The sequence below is a fragment of the Serinus canaria genome, chromosome 4A (genome assembly GCF_022539315.1).
Source record: "Serinus canaria isolate serCan28SL12 chromosome 4A, serCan2020, whole genome shotgun sequence".
Classification (NCBI taxonomy): Eukaryota; Metazoa; Chordata; class Aves; order Passeriformes; family Fringillidae; genus Serinus; species Serinus canaria.
The window spans coordinates 9735334-9750193 of NC_066318.1; the positions used below are offsets into that span (position 1 = coordinate 9735334).

Below are 14860 nucleotides of genomic sequence, written 5' to 3' on the forward strand. Positions count from 1 at the left end.
CTCTCTTCAGCTGAGGTTTCTGCAGCTTTCTCAGCCTCTCAGTGCCAGCCAAGGAGGCAGTCACTTGCCAGGGTCTCCCTGTGGGGAAAGAGGCTCTTGGCCTCCAAATGCTGCAGCTTTGCCATCAGTGACTTTGTGCAGTGCCCCATATATGAGCTGGCCCTGTGACTCTCACAGCAGAAATTCTCATCCCTCAAAAGGAAAAATTAAAGCTAGTTTGAAAAAAATATTTCCAAGGAAAAACTATATTGAAGACCAAAATGTAAAGACATACACTGTGAAATGGTTGAGAAAAAACACTTAGATTGACTGAAGATTAAAAAGAGCAGCTATTATTTTTGCTATTTTTTAATTTCATTTCTGTTCCTGAACTGTGTATCTTCAAAGCTATTTTTTTATCTATCCTTAACTTCAACAAGGACACAGCATCTGTGAGCAGCTGGATGAGATTATTTAATTCTGTCCTGTCCTGCTAGTAAACTCAATTTAAAAGCAATCAATCATAACCACAACCCATACTTATTGCTATATTTTACTGACTTCTTGCTCACGTACCCAGGTGTGGGAAGGTGGCTCTTTGAGAGAGGGTGGCAGCCTCATGCCAGGGATGAATTTAGCCCTGAGCTTGCTGCAGCCCCATGCTGGCCATAACTGCAGAAACTGCTCAGTTTTTCCATGGGTGGAAATATTTGTGGGGCACATTAAAGTACATTGACAGCTTGTTTGCAAACAGCTGTGCATGTGCATGTGGGGGCATTTAATTGACAAATATACTGAGGAACTGTCTTCAGCCACAGCAGGTGAAGAGAAACGGCTCTTTCAGACGTGGCTCAGGATTTTGGATGCCAGCTCACACCCCGCATGAAGGCAGCATCGGCAGCGATGGCATCCAGGAAGATGTGAGCCTTGTATGTGCCAAGGCTGTTGTCTTGTAATGACCACCCCGACATTAACAGTGATTAAACAGCACCAAAGGCTTTGAGAACAACCCCTGGTGAGGTGAATCAGCCGGGGCTGTGTCTGTGGCACTGGAGCAGCTGGTGTGGAGCAGGCGCTGTGCTTGCACCTGCAGCCTGAGGTGAGTGCTCTGGTGGGACAGGTAGGTCAGCTGACCTCCTCTAGTCTCGTCCCTGGGGATTTTAAAAACAAGAGGTTTAAAAAAATTCCCTTCTTGGAGTAATAATCCCCTTGGGTTAACAGCAGAAGAGGGGAGTGCCTGGCACAGCCGCTGACAGCCGTGCCCGGGCCCTGCCCTCCCTGTCGCAGCCAGGGCAGCCGCTGCCCCCCCGGCCATCCTGTGCCTCAGTGCCATTCCTGCTGAGCAGGAGCCACATGGCCGAGAGCCGATGTGAAATGACACCTCTGCAGGAGAGCTGTGAGGGTGCGAAGATGTTATAGCCTACGTAAAAGGAAGACAGAAAGGGGCATAGGAAAAAAAACCCACAAAAATGCTGTGTTCGTTCCTCACTCTTCCCTCAGTGCTGTCTCACCCAGTGCAGAGGCTTCAGAAGTGTGAACACATCCTGTTTACATCTGCCACCAAGACGGGAGGCTGAGGGAGCACACGGCTGAGGCACGGGAGAGCAGCTGCAGCGGGACGGGCCCTGGCATGGACACACTGCCCGTCTACCACGGGGCCATCACCCGAGAGGCTGGGGAGAAGCTGCTGCTGGCGGCGGGCACGGACGGCAGCTACCTGCTGAGGGACAGCGAGACCATCCCGGGGGTCTACTGCCTCTGCGTGCTGTGAGAGCGGGCCGGGAGCGCGGGGCTGGCCAGGCTAGGAGTGGGCCGGGAGTGCGGGGCTGGTCGGGGCAGGAGCGGGCTGGGACTGCGGAGCTGGCCAGGCTAGGAGCGGGCCGGGAGCGCGGGGCTGGCTGGGCCAGGAGCGGGCCGGCAGTGCGGGGCTGGCCAGACTAGGAGTGGGCCGGGAGCGCAGGACCGCCAGGGCTGCTCAGGCGGCAGCTGACTGCCGACAGTCCCCTCCACAATACGGGGTGTCCTCGCAACAAAATATGTTCTAGTGTTAGCATCCTCTTAGGTGAGTGAGGCTTATGGCTCCTTCACCTTGACTTAAAATAGAGGGGTGCAGTAAGTGGTGAGGGGTCCCTTGCAAAGCAAAGAGGAGCAGGTTTTGCCTTGCAGAGCCCACGCTTCCCACAGACAAAAAGCCATAAAGAGAAAGCAGGCAGCTTTCTCTTTATGGCTTGGGAAGGATAAGCAAGGTGCCATGGAGAAATGCCAGGCGCCTTGGCTCAGGGTGATGTGTACTGCCTCTTTGTGCTGGATAACCCTCTTGCTTTCTGTCTGTGTTCTTCTGCTTCCCTAGTGCGCTCATGGGTGTGCTCAGCAGCATCCCCAGTGACCCTGTCATTGGGAAAGGTAACACTGAGCGCTGCCATCCACAATGTGCCTTTGTTCAGGATGCTCTCAGTCCCACAAGCTTGTGGCTTGTCCTCCAGGCCATGAGGCTTGGAGCAAACTGCCTGTAATGCACATGGAATACTGATGGTAACAAACCATCAATAATGTTTCATCAAATGGGGTGGAAAGGAGACATCTGATGGGATGGTCTGTCAGAGAGAGTAAAGGTTCCCCTGGGAGAGCTAGGGGACTTTCTATTCATAGGACCTCATTTTAATGAGGAAACTTAATTACCCTACTGTTGGCAAAATTCTTGGAAGTCCTGGTGATACTGTACCGTTGCATCAGAACAAAGATAACACTTGTGCCATACTTTAGACCCTTTTAAGTCCAGCATGAAATCAGCTAACAGAAGGAACTCAGGTACTTGGCAAAAAAACACAAGGGGAAGAAGGGACCTAAGTCCAGTTTTCCGCAAATCCCTTGAATACATTTCTGACAATATGTAATTAAGCCATGGCTGAGCATCATTATCTTCCTGTTATAGACCAGTAAATGGAGACATGCAAGATGGTTATAGACAATCCAAAAATACACAATACACTTCTCAGGGAAGGTCTTTGTGGCAGAGGATGTATTTTTTCTTCTCTCATGAAATCAGGTGAACCAAGTTAGGTGTTCCTGCTAACAAAAACCTTAACAGCCAGCTGAAAAATGGGAAATAAGAAGCATCTTGAGTTAAATGAAAATGGAAGAGACATACCAAGAGGTAAGGAGTGCTATGACTCCTGTGATGGGAATAGGCAATAAAAGCAGAATCTCTTTAAAATAACTATCAGAGGAAATGGGGATATACCACCCTTACACTCAGAAGTCATTCAGTGCAGGTGAAACACTAAGGCATTAGAGAAAGGGTCAGGAAGAGTGTTACAATGCTGAATAAGACAGAGAATACTAGAATGAGTCCACCATTAGTCTAAATCAGGATGTAGGTATGTAACAAGGTCTTTCAGTTGTACACTGTCAGCTGGGATTTTTTGTATATTGGTAGTAATTTATGCCCTTTGAAAGAAATTTCATTAATGAAATAAAATATAGAAAATGAAAATAGGAAGAAATTAAAGATTTTCTAGCTGTGAAGCTCTGCAATCTTTGGAGGAAAAGATACTTCAGTAAGAAACAGAGCAAATTGCTTCTAAAATTATGGGCCATTCATGTTTCCATGGTATGTTGCATTGAAACATATGTATGAAAAACAAAAGGGTGAAAGCAAAAAACCAAAAATTAATGGTGAGTGTTCTGCAAGCTCAGAACATAGATCCTTAATAGTTGTTCTATAAAGGAAATTTGAAGTAGCATCCTGGATAAATCCAGATAAAATTTAAATGAAAAATGTTGAGTATGAACTGATACAGAAAGAAAGGTGGCTGAAAAATGGTAGCATTAAGCCTTGGTTGCAATACTTCTTAATAGTCAATTCAAATAGTTACGTAAGAAATAGCAGACAGGGTAAACAGCATGTCACACACTAACTGTGGAGACAGTTTTTATACCAGGAAAGTATCCCACTCTGAGATAGCATTGACAGTTTGGAGAAATGTGGGCTATAAACTAGAGAAGTGCTTTGACAGGCAAAATTTGCCAAAGCAGAGCATTTTAGTGGAGAGTCTGGAGGAGAAGGAAAGGAAGGCATGAGAGATGGAGAAATGTATTAGGTGGAGAATGCTCAGCCTGGCTTTGGCAGAAGAAGCCAATGGGCATAACCTGTCCAAATTCCAGTCTGAACATCATGGGCAGAGGTGGAAGAGGTGACAAACATGTATGTGCAGGGCAGCTCTGGTAAAAACTGAGGGAAGTGTGCAGTTGCTGTTTTCATTCTGTAAGAAAAAGAAAATTAAAGAGTAAGTATTTTTCTGCTTTTAAAAATATTTCATTCTAAATAAATAATGGAAATGATTAGGAATAACAAAGTCATTTAGCAGTTTACATTATGGTTCAAAATCCATGCCGAAGATCGCTATAAGAATATATAGACATATGAAGATCAGACAAAGGATGAATTTACTAGAAGTAATGAAATGATCTTTGAAACATAGGAAATAAAGCTGGTCAGCCATTTGATATACTGCAATAAGTATCAGAGCTAAAAAATATTTTTCATGTTTCCAATGAAAATTTCTACCAGGAGTGTATATGTTTTATGCTGCTGGTAGTGTTTCTATTGTCCTTAGAAAACAAAAAGAGAAAAATAGTCTAGTTTTCCAAAATCAAGACATGTTCAATCTGTCTTCTTTTCCCTCTCCCTCCACTTCCCTGGGGAAGTAAAACAAACCAAAACAAACATAAAGTCCTGCAGCTTCCTGGTTCTAACCCTTTTTAGGGTTCCTTTTCCCATCACAGGGGAATTACAAGGCAGAGTTCTGATAAAGAGAAAAGAAATATTTATCAAAATAGCAATTAAGCATATATTTGGATGACAGTGGTGTCATCTACTTGAATTCACATTAGTGGTTGCTCTGCACTTCCAGCTCCAGGTACTGTAATTGTCAAGCCCTGTGATTTCACTGCACTGCTTATGCTCAATGTCTCCTTTTCCTAAGAAACTGCATAAATTTGTAATGCCACGATCACCACCACATCCTCCCCCTCGAGCACCTCCAAAAAGCCCTGACATATTTTGGCAGGCTTTGAGCCTCTTAAGGCACACAATGAAGACTGCAGTGTTCATGGTCAGGCTCATTCACCTTTTGCTTTTCCAATTAAAAAGCAGAGCCCTGACCTTTAAAAAGGAGAAGAGTCAAAGACTTCATGAATCCCTTGTGACTGACGCTGATTTTACAGGGCAAGCATAAAAGAGACAGGTAGTAGCATAAAACCTGACCTATAGAGGTGGGTAACTGCAGCAGGCAGGACCCTGTTGGAGCATTCATCTAGAAAACTCTCTGCTTTCTCTCTTCTTTGTTTCTCCTGAGCTACTGATTTATCTGCCTTGAATGCCACTTTCCACTTTCTGAAGCTGGGATGTGCACATGGTGTGCCTGAAAACCTTCAAAGTGACAATGAATATTTTCTTAGTGTGACTGCAGCAAAGCACAAAGGACCCACTTTCAAAAATATTTTAAGACTACAATTAAACTATGCATGGAAGAGTAGGAATGTTTTGATTTGCAATTGTATGCTCTGAGGCTCTTGCAAACAGAGGTGCTGATTTCAGATTTTGGAAAAGATTTTAATACCAGATGCTCCTGGGTCTTCATTGTATGAATATCATTATTGAATTGATAATACCTACTTTAAGGATGTTGTGAATATGTCAACAGACGTACACAATCCTTTCCTGGTAGTTTTTAGAGTTGCACTAAAAAGCAAGATTTTTGCTGTTCCTGAGAACTGGTCTAGAAGAAATGCATATGCTTTATAAAACATACACGTTTTACCCATAAACAAGTTAGACACTACACACAGTACACCAGGGCTTTAATATCAAGCCTGATTGTTCCAGGGAGCTTTCTTTACTGGTTTGGTTTCCTCTCTGCTCAATGCCCCGTTTGACATTTTTAGCACACTCAGAAATCCTCTGTGCTCACAGCTCCTAATGAAGTCAAGAGGGGACACGGGGCACACTAATTGTGACTACTTTGAGGAGCAGCCTCTTCAGCCCTGCCTGAAAAATGTATAAAGAAGATACCTGAGAGTGCCAGAAGCCCCTTGTTCCTTTACAGATATATGAGCACAGATGCAGAAGCAAGCAGCTCAGGCCTGAATTGGTAAAGATAAAGCATTTGTAGTTTGGGTTTTAAAATTCACATGCTTGAAAATACTGAGAATGTTAGTAGTTGTTTCAGATCTGTAAGTAAGACAAACACGACGTGCTTGTCAAACTGTATGTTCAGGTGATTTGTTTGAAACCAGCCGTTTGTGTACTGTGCTACATTAAATTTGTGGAGAATAATCAAAAGCTGGAATTGAAAGCTGTTCAGAGCTCTTGAAGCAGCAGTAATGGAAACAGGGATAGGCTGCAGTCCTATCAGATTTTACGTGTACTATTTTTTCTGTCACTGTAGCCACGGTGCACAAGTTCAAGGCAACGTGCTGAAACTTTCTGATGAGACAGATACATCAGTGTACAGTACAAAGGTGTAATACAGGATCACAAGCCAGCTTCTGCTTAGCATTTCCCTTGTTTCCTGTGTATTCGTTTTGATAGACATGGCAGAATAATTGCATTTTTTTGTAACACTGCACATAATCATCATCGTCATTTAAGACGTAATTTGAAACAAAAGAAGAAACCCCTCAGTGTTGCTGTTGCAAATATCACATGCTGTTTTCAGCTTTGAAAAAAGTCTTCTGTACCACAATGGTAAATTTTATTGAGGTGAGTATTTCAGGTGCCTGCTAACCAGAGTGAGTGTTGTCTTTGCTGAGCATAACTTGGCTAATGACCTTCACATATTCCAGTGATTTTTCTTGGAAATGTAGACAGCCTGAATAATGGAATTGATGAAACTTAGTGGGTGGCTAAGTTATTGGCCTGCCATAAGGTAATATCCTTCTGTTTAGCATCTCAGATTTGAATAAATTCTTACTTAATTTCTGAATTTCAAGAAATTCCTCTTTGAGGTATTCCTTTTGGCTGAAATGTGGCAAAGTTATAAGAAACTGACTCTGGGCAGTCTAATGCTCAGAACCAGTGTTTGTAGGCTACACCATGGTCTGGTTCTTAAACTGTTGTAAAGTGAAATCCCAAGGTAAGGCCAGGTTGTAAATGTACCAGGTAAGAAGAGGTGATTGACATAACACAATGGCATCTGAAGAGAAAGATACGCACAGAGGAAGAAATTGATGTAATTTATTTCTGACATGGCTTTCCCTTGTCTCTCTGTCTTTCTACCTTTTAATGTGTTCAATTTTGGGCTCAGAAATGAATAAAAATTAGTTTAATAAAATCTCCCAACTGAGATGCAAAGTGTTTGGAAATGATTTTAAAGTATACCATGCAGCTGAAATGTCATCATTAATTTTAATCTGCAGCATGCGTGTAATGTCCTCGGGCTGTTTCAATGGTGCAGAAGATTGTAATCATTCACCTGTTAATGTAAATGCAGCTTTAACAGGTCTGATCACAGCTAGAAAGGAGGAATGGAGAGGACAGGTAGACAGATGGTGTTTCAGTATGTCATCTGTGAACGATGCCTTGGTAACTCTTTGAGAGAAATTATCTGGCTATAAAGAATAAAAAAAAGCCTATAGAAAAAAGTCTATGTAAAGTATTCTTGTAATAGCAACTTTTTCTAGGTTTTTCTTTGACAAAGTTTTCCAAGGGAAAGTATTGAAACAGAGCTTGTGGTAGTGCAGTACCCAGCTGGTATAACATATCTTTCCCTGTGGAGACAAAAGAAAAGCGTGATGTCACAAAAATGTCATTAGTAGTGACCAAAACACTCTTTCATAAGTGCTCTCTGGTATTGTCCTTACAGCAATGGTTCTTTTCTGCTTCCCCTCACCAGCATTTTGGGGTTTTTGCCTATGATCAAAAAATTATAGAGCCTCATTCATCAAGATATTAATTCATGATTGTTCCTGTCCCCTGACAGGAGAGAGGAGCTTTAATGTTGTGAGTGAGGCTGTGTCTGTCCTTGGGGACAGGTGAAGGAATGGGGGAGCCCCTCAATGAATCTTTACCTGGGTGTCATGAACTGGTGCTCTTCCAAGATGTGCTGGTACTGAGAGTGCTCCCTGAGCTTGCACCACATACAGGAACATTGTGTCTCTCTAGGAGCTTTTTTTTCTGCCCTGAAGAGAGTAAAATGTAGAAAATTGAGCTGTCCTCTCATGTTAGCTGGAGTATTTCTCATTTTCTGAGACTTAAGCTTCAGTAAATGAACTTTTTCACCTGCTTTTTTCCAGTGTTACATGCTTTACTCTTTAGAAGGTAATGTCCTCTGCAATCTCAATTTTAATTTGTGTATTTAATTTTTCTTTCAAGAAAAACACCTTGATCTTCCTTCAGCCCACACTGATCTTTGTTCATGTGAGGTAGATTAAATCATGAAAATCTTTCTCATGGGAGGCTTTTGCCTGTGTAGCAGTAAACTTCACCCAAAATCATATCACTTGTAAATTGAAGGTAAAAAACTCTTTGAAGTGGTAATGAAGTAAGTTCCTGCTGCATGACATAAAGTTTTGATAAGATCACATTCATTGGGAGAGTACTTATCAGAAGAGCTGTAATTCATTTCGTGGGGACCAAGGTCCCAATGGAAAGTAGTTCAATGGGAAGATCTAGCCGTTCATCCTCTTAACAAAATGCACCTTGCTTCCTTTGTGCATTGCCTTTGAAGAGGCAGATGTGGATGTCCAGGTCATCTCCCATTTACAAAGTGTCTTGCTTTCCTGGTGGCTTCAGAGCCGATAACAGATGATAATGTTGTGTTTTTCAACTTAAGCACAGAAAAATCCCTCAGACCTTTCAGTCTTTCCTTCTCTGGGAAAAACATGAACATTTGCCAGGAAAGTGGAGGGCTCTCACTTGTCCCTCAAGAGGCTGTGATAACAATGTCATTCTCTTCCCATTCTCCACACTGTGCTCAAGGCATCCATCTTCTCAAATTCTTGTTCCTTTTTCAGAACCTCGTGGGCTTTTAGTCTGAACTATCCTTTGTGCTTTCCCTGTGCTCAGCTGAAATATATTACAGTGTGATATTTTGAAAAATGCAGGATAGCTGCATTGTGTCTCACCATACTTCAGTACTGAATATTATTTTATCTGACCTCTATTTTTCGATTCATTCTGCTTAGAAAACCTTTCTGGTTTAGTGCTGAGTGTCAACAGACAGCTCAGAGTCAGAACAGCACCACAGCCCCTCAACCTCTTCAACTCATGCAATCTCTTATGTAGAGAAAACAATGAAAGAAGCAACACATAGTGGCTTTCCAGATAACCATGCTGTTTGTGGGAAAATCAGATTTTAAGGGGACTGAATCAGTTGGGAAAACATTTCTTTTGGGAAAGCCAAGAATCACGCAGGTGTAGTAGAATCATAGAATCATAAAATTGCTTGGATTGGAAGGGACTTTAAACATCCCTAGTTCATCTAATCATCTAGTTCCAACTTGCCCTGACGTGGGCAGGGATGCCTCCCACTAGACCAGGTTGCTCATATCTTTATGCACAATGTAGTATTGAAAATAGAAGTCAAGAGAATGAGTTTTAGATGTGTAGAATCATACTGGTGGATTTGAGACTTGAAAAAAATCACTGTGTAAAAGGTTAAATACCCACTTCAAAGAGATGGAACAAAATGCCAGGACCTCTCTGATATTTTCAAGTATATTATGGCCAGTAAAATCCACATTTCAGTAACCATGCATTGGCTGGTGTTCTACATATTTAGGTGCAGCAAAGCTCCTTGTGATTTAAAAAAAACCTCCTCCTGCAGGCACAGCAGGTTGTTCATGTCTCTTCCCAAGGTCCAAATCCCTGGACTGCAGTTTGCTGGGGAAAAAAGAGAGGGAAACCAGTGATGGCTGTTTCCCTCCTTGGGTTTCCATGAAATGAGCCTGGCCAGCTGCTTTTCCTGTCTGTCTGGTGGCATACAGAAAGTCAGGGAAAAGGCTCTCTTGGTAGACATGAAGAGGTGGATGAAGCTGTGGTGGATTGTGAGGCTGTATCAGGCACATTCCCGTACTTGAGGAGAGGAGGGCAGTGTCTCAGCTGTGCACAGGGAGCTTGTCCCTGCAGCAGCCCAGATGGGAGAGAATGGCTTTGTGTCCTTCACCTCGGTGTCTAATCACAGTGGGACTCAAATGATGGGGGCAGAGCTCACAAATCACCTCAGGCATTTTGCTCCCACTTTTCTGGGTTGTAGCAGAGTGCCAGCTCTTAATAACTTCCTTCTAGGGCAAATTATACCAGCCACCACTTTGCAAAGGTTGCTGTAATGACTTTTAAACAGGAATTTGACACAGATCATGAGTAATTGCAATCATATGATGTCTGTGTCACTGATGGTTTCTCATATTTTGAAGTAACTGCTATAATGCCATGCATAACTGGAAAGAAATACAGTATATTTCTGCTTTCTTAAAAATAAGAATTGATGGTCAAATAGGGAATGGTCCTTTAAATTCTGCTGTGTAGTCATGTAAATCTATGTAGTGTGAAATAAAAGCATAGAATCATAGAGTATGCTGATTTAGAAGGGACCCATTGGGATCATTGAGTCCAACTCCTGGCACAGCACAGGACACCCAAGACTCACACCATGTGCCTGAGAGCATAGTCCATAGCTGCTTGAACTCGATACAGTCTTTCTTATCTGATACCATCTAAACTAATGTTGTACCCATGGAGCTCCTATTAATTGATTCTGAGTTAAATTTTTGGATATTAGTGTAGTAATCTACCATGTAAATCATTCACTGCATCTAGCCGGTGGGATTTTTAGCTACCTAGAGCCTTTAGATGTGAATTTATTTTTAAGGAAAAGTTGCAAATGAGATAACTCTCATATAACAGTGCAGTTCTTGTGAAAACTGTCAGGAGAAATTAATAATAAATATCTGGGTTTTTTTTTTCCCCCACAGGCATCAGGGTTATGTTTATACCTACAGAGTCTCCCAGACAGAAACTGGATCCTGGAGTGCTGAGGTGTGTACTTCTCCTTTCCCTTCTGAAAATTTCTACATCCTGTTTGATATAGATTATAGATTTAATGAAATATATTCAAATTATTCATGTTTCTGCCTAGTCTGATTTTCACTGATGGTAATCGATCTAGAGTGCATCCATCAGTAAGATGTCTTGGTGCCACTTCTGACAGTCTAGAACTCATAAATTAATTCTCTGTCTCATTTCAGCTGTTGCATAATGCAATAGTGCATCATTTTGCATCATTTTAAATGGCAAAAATATTGTGGTTTTATAATTTGACAAGCACAATCTGTTTCCTTCTATCCTATGTACCATCAGTGTCAGAATACTTAAGAAATAATTTTCGATGTACAGTGTTTTAATTCATCAATCCAGATTAATTCATCCTTAGTGCAAAATATAGCCAAAATTTGATACGAAATATATTTTCACCCATCTGACAAGAAACTGGTAATTTGGGTGCAGAAAAACATTACTCGTAATACAGACAACATTTAGGTTGATGAAGTTGGGATGTTAATCTCTATTTATTTTATGTTTTTTTTTTCCTTTGAATGTACTCTGTGTATTAATTCATAATTAGCTCTCTGTTTGTATGTTAATGAACATTTATTTCAAATATGATACAATTTCTAGATAGGCATAATTCCTTGGCCCTTGCTGTAGTAGAAGTGATTCTGAAACACAAAACTGATTCTTGGGTTACTCTGAACAGATCAGGGGCTGGAAATGACTGACATTACTGTGGAGTAGATAATTATCCATGTGACCCTTGGGAATAGTGCCCAGTAATTCTTTCTATAAGACATCAGGAGGTTGGTGTAAGAGTTAGGATTTGTTGTGCCCAAGACAGAAGTTTTTCAGGACAGGGTGAGGGTGACAGTGCACCCATCATGCCAGGGTAAGCACTGGCATCTGTGGAAAGATTCCAGGACTCCAAGGACCTCCACCTGTGGAGGGTAATTCCCTGACTGAGGCTGCAGCCTCCTTTGGCCCCAGATGACATCAGCATCTGCAGTGAGGTTTTTCTGGTGCTGTATAGATCTGCTACAATGTCTGGCCTGTGACCTCCACTGGCACTCTGTGTATGGCTTTTGGTCTTTCCCTGGCTGTATCTTAGGCAAACCTTACCTGAATTTCACATCAGATGTGTGCTGAAGGCCCAGGCTTCTCTGTACACCCTCTGCAGGAGAAGATCCCAGCTACAGATCCATGATGCCAACCCTTCCCTTAAGGAACAGAAGCCTTTAAGTAAATGTTGCTAAGACCATGCTGGCTTCAGCTGTTAGACACAGCAGCCTAGGTCCAACTGTTCCCCACAGAGTGTGCCTGCAAGGCAAAACTGACTCCAGAGGCAGCTGGTCCTTTCCGGCTTCTGCTTCCTTCCCTGTGGCTGGTTAATCTGAGCAGGCTCAGGTCACACCCATCTTTCAAGGATGAGGTAGGGAATTTAAACCAGTGCTGTGAAATCCCAGCCAGAGTGAAAATTCCAGCTGGTGCCAGGGAGGCTGGATTTAGCTCACAGCTGCTGGGTGAGAGCAGTGTCCCTTGTGGGACTATGCTGGCAAGACCTGTGCTTGTCCTCCCTTGACTTTGGTAAAGAGGAGTTATCACGAGAATGCCCTAAGGATTTAACACAAATGTTGAGTTTTTGATTAAAAGTTTTATTTAATATTGCTTGAAAAATTGCTAATACAGAGATATAGAAAGACTCTCACTTTTAATAAATAGGTAACATTTGGCTGCTGTCTTTGTACAAGAAGTAGACAGGAATACTCAATGAACACATAAGCCAACATTGAATACTCCAAGAAGGGTTTGCAAAGAGGCTGCGTCCTTGCTGGAATTTAGTGCTGTGAGGACTCCCTCTCTGTAGTAAGCCCAGGTTGCTCTCTAGGTTTTCTCCCTGGTGTTTCTAGGATGGAACTATCTTGCTGATACAGGCTAGAAGGTTATTGGTAAGGTGATTAAATCACTGGCTGCATTAAGTCAGGGTCAGAAGTAGCAAAGGGTCACTTGTAAGTCTGTCTAATTTGTGTGGCAGGTGAGTGTGGGTAATTAGTGTGGGTTGCTCTTGTAGTGATTAAGAAATTGTCCCTTTTCCACCTTTCTATCACCATGCTGCTGGGAACTGCTCAGAGTAGGAAGACTGGGATGCCTCGGGGAAAGCAGAGGGCAGTGTGCCTCATTGACTCACCTGGAACTGGCACATCATGGGGTTCACATCCGTGGCTGGCTCCTTCCCTGGGAGCTGGGTGCATTTCTGAGGACGAGGCCTGTGTGCCAGCACAGGGTACCCTGCACTCCTTCTCACCTCTCCCCCTCTGGCTTTGCAGACAGCGCCTGGGGTCCACCGGAGGCTCTTTCGGAAAGTGCACAACCTCATTTCAGCCTTCCAGAAACCCAACCAAGGCATTGTAACACCCCTGCAGAACCCAGTTGTCAACCACATGAAAGCCAACTACTCCCCAGGTACTGGTGGGGGGAAGGAACCTTGGCTGCAGCTGAGCACAGCCCTTCATGGTGGCAGGGATAGAGGGCTTAGACTTACTTGTATATTTGACCTGAGCTAGCCAGCAGAGTGACATTGCCAAAAATGTGCCCTAACTTTGCTATCCTGTAATTTGAAATGCTGTCACTCAGGTGCTCATTACAGACAGGGCCTGTCAATGTGATAAGAAAATGGATTTTGAATATGTATTCCTGAGTGCTAGGGCAGCAGTGGCTGCCTTCCCTCACCACCACCGTTGCCCATGAAAGTATGAGCCTTCTGGACTGTCCATTTTCTTACAGTGTTCATCTGTTCAAATATTTGTGATTATTTCTCTTAGGGAGGAATGAAGGCTATGACTTCCACCTGCAGCCATCATGAGGATGTCTCCCCAAGTGTGACATAACCACATCTTCCAGCATCTCCTCTAATCTATGCTTTAAAACAGAATGATTTATATGATAGTAAATACAACTCTGTGAGTTTTCTTGTAACATTTGCAGAAATGTGTATTTCAAAGAATTTATTGCTTAAGATGTAGAAGTTTAGATTTCAGAGTACTTTGAACTTAGGGTGGGATATTTTTTGTTTTTGTTTTTCCCAAGAGAGGATAAAAAAGCATGAACTGCTAAATCCTTTATGTCTTTTTTTCCCCCTTTGTACTGTCAAGTAAAAATATTTTTCCCTTCCAGATCAGTTCTTAATTAATAATTAGTTATTAATTTTACATTGCTTAACTTTAGATCCTGCTTTGCTTTGTTCTGGTTGGCATTTATGCAGAATTGGGCAAGTCCCCTTTTATAACCTTAGGAGAATTGTTTACATTAAAGTGTCCTTGCCTTGGATGGGCTGTGTGTTTGTCATTCATACAGTTCCTAAAGATATTCCAGATGTGATACCATGAGGATCCCCATGAACTGATTTCCCATCAAAGCAGTTGCTCTGCCCTCTAACAAAATCCATAGTTTTCACCAATGCCCAAGAACATAAGTAATGCATAGAGTAACCAAGAACACCCAATGAAGTGGAAAGCCTTGTTCTTTGTTTTTAGGTGTTCCCTGTACTTGAAACAAGCCATCCTTGCATACAAGTTAAAAAATAAATTATTTTGCAGCTTTTCTTTTCCTCTCTGTGTTTTTCCACGATGCTGCTGGGCTCCTGGGGAGACTTTTAAATCTAGAGGACTCATCAGCTGTGCAGGGCTAGGTGAGGCTACTGGAGAAGTCAGGGGATGTGCCTTTTGCACTTGGGCTGGAACAAGTGTGATGGCACTGGGCTAATGGACTGGCAGACAGTAGGAAACACTTTTGAACACTTTTTGTTTGGGTGTCCTATGGCCCCCTTGTTTG

At 42.6% G+C, this 14860-nt stretch overlaps 1 protein-coding gene across 1 annotated transcript; it reads left to right on the top strand.

Moving 5' to 3' along the window:
- Positions 1 to 789: 789 nt before the first annotated feature.
- SH2D1A (SH2 domain containing 1A) lies at positions 790 to 14629 on the top strand. Its single transcript, XM_009090351.4, has 5 exons — positions 790 to 1078; positions 1480 to 1746; positions 10954 to 11017; positions 13357 to 13492; positions 13852 to 14629. The coding sequence occupies exons 2-5, from the start codon at positions 1610 to 1612 to the stop codon at positions 13890 to 13892; spliced, it is 378 nt and encodes a 125-aa protein (XP_009088599.3). The 5' UTR covers positions 790 to 1078; positions 1480 to 1609; the 3' UTR covers positions 13893 to 14629.
- The last annotated feature ends 231 nt before the right edge of the window (positions 14630 to 14860 follow it).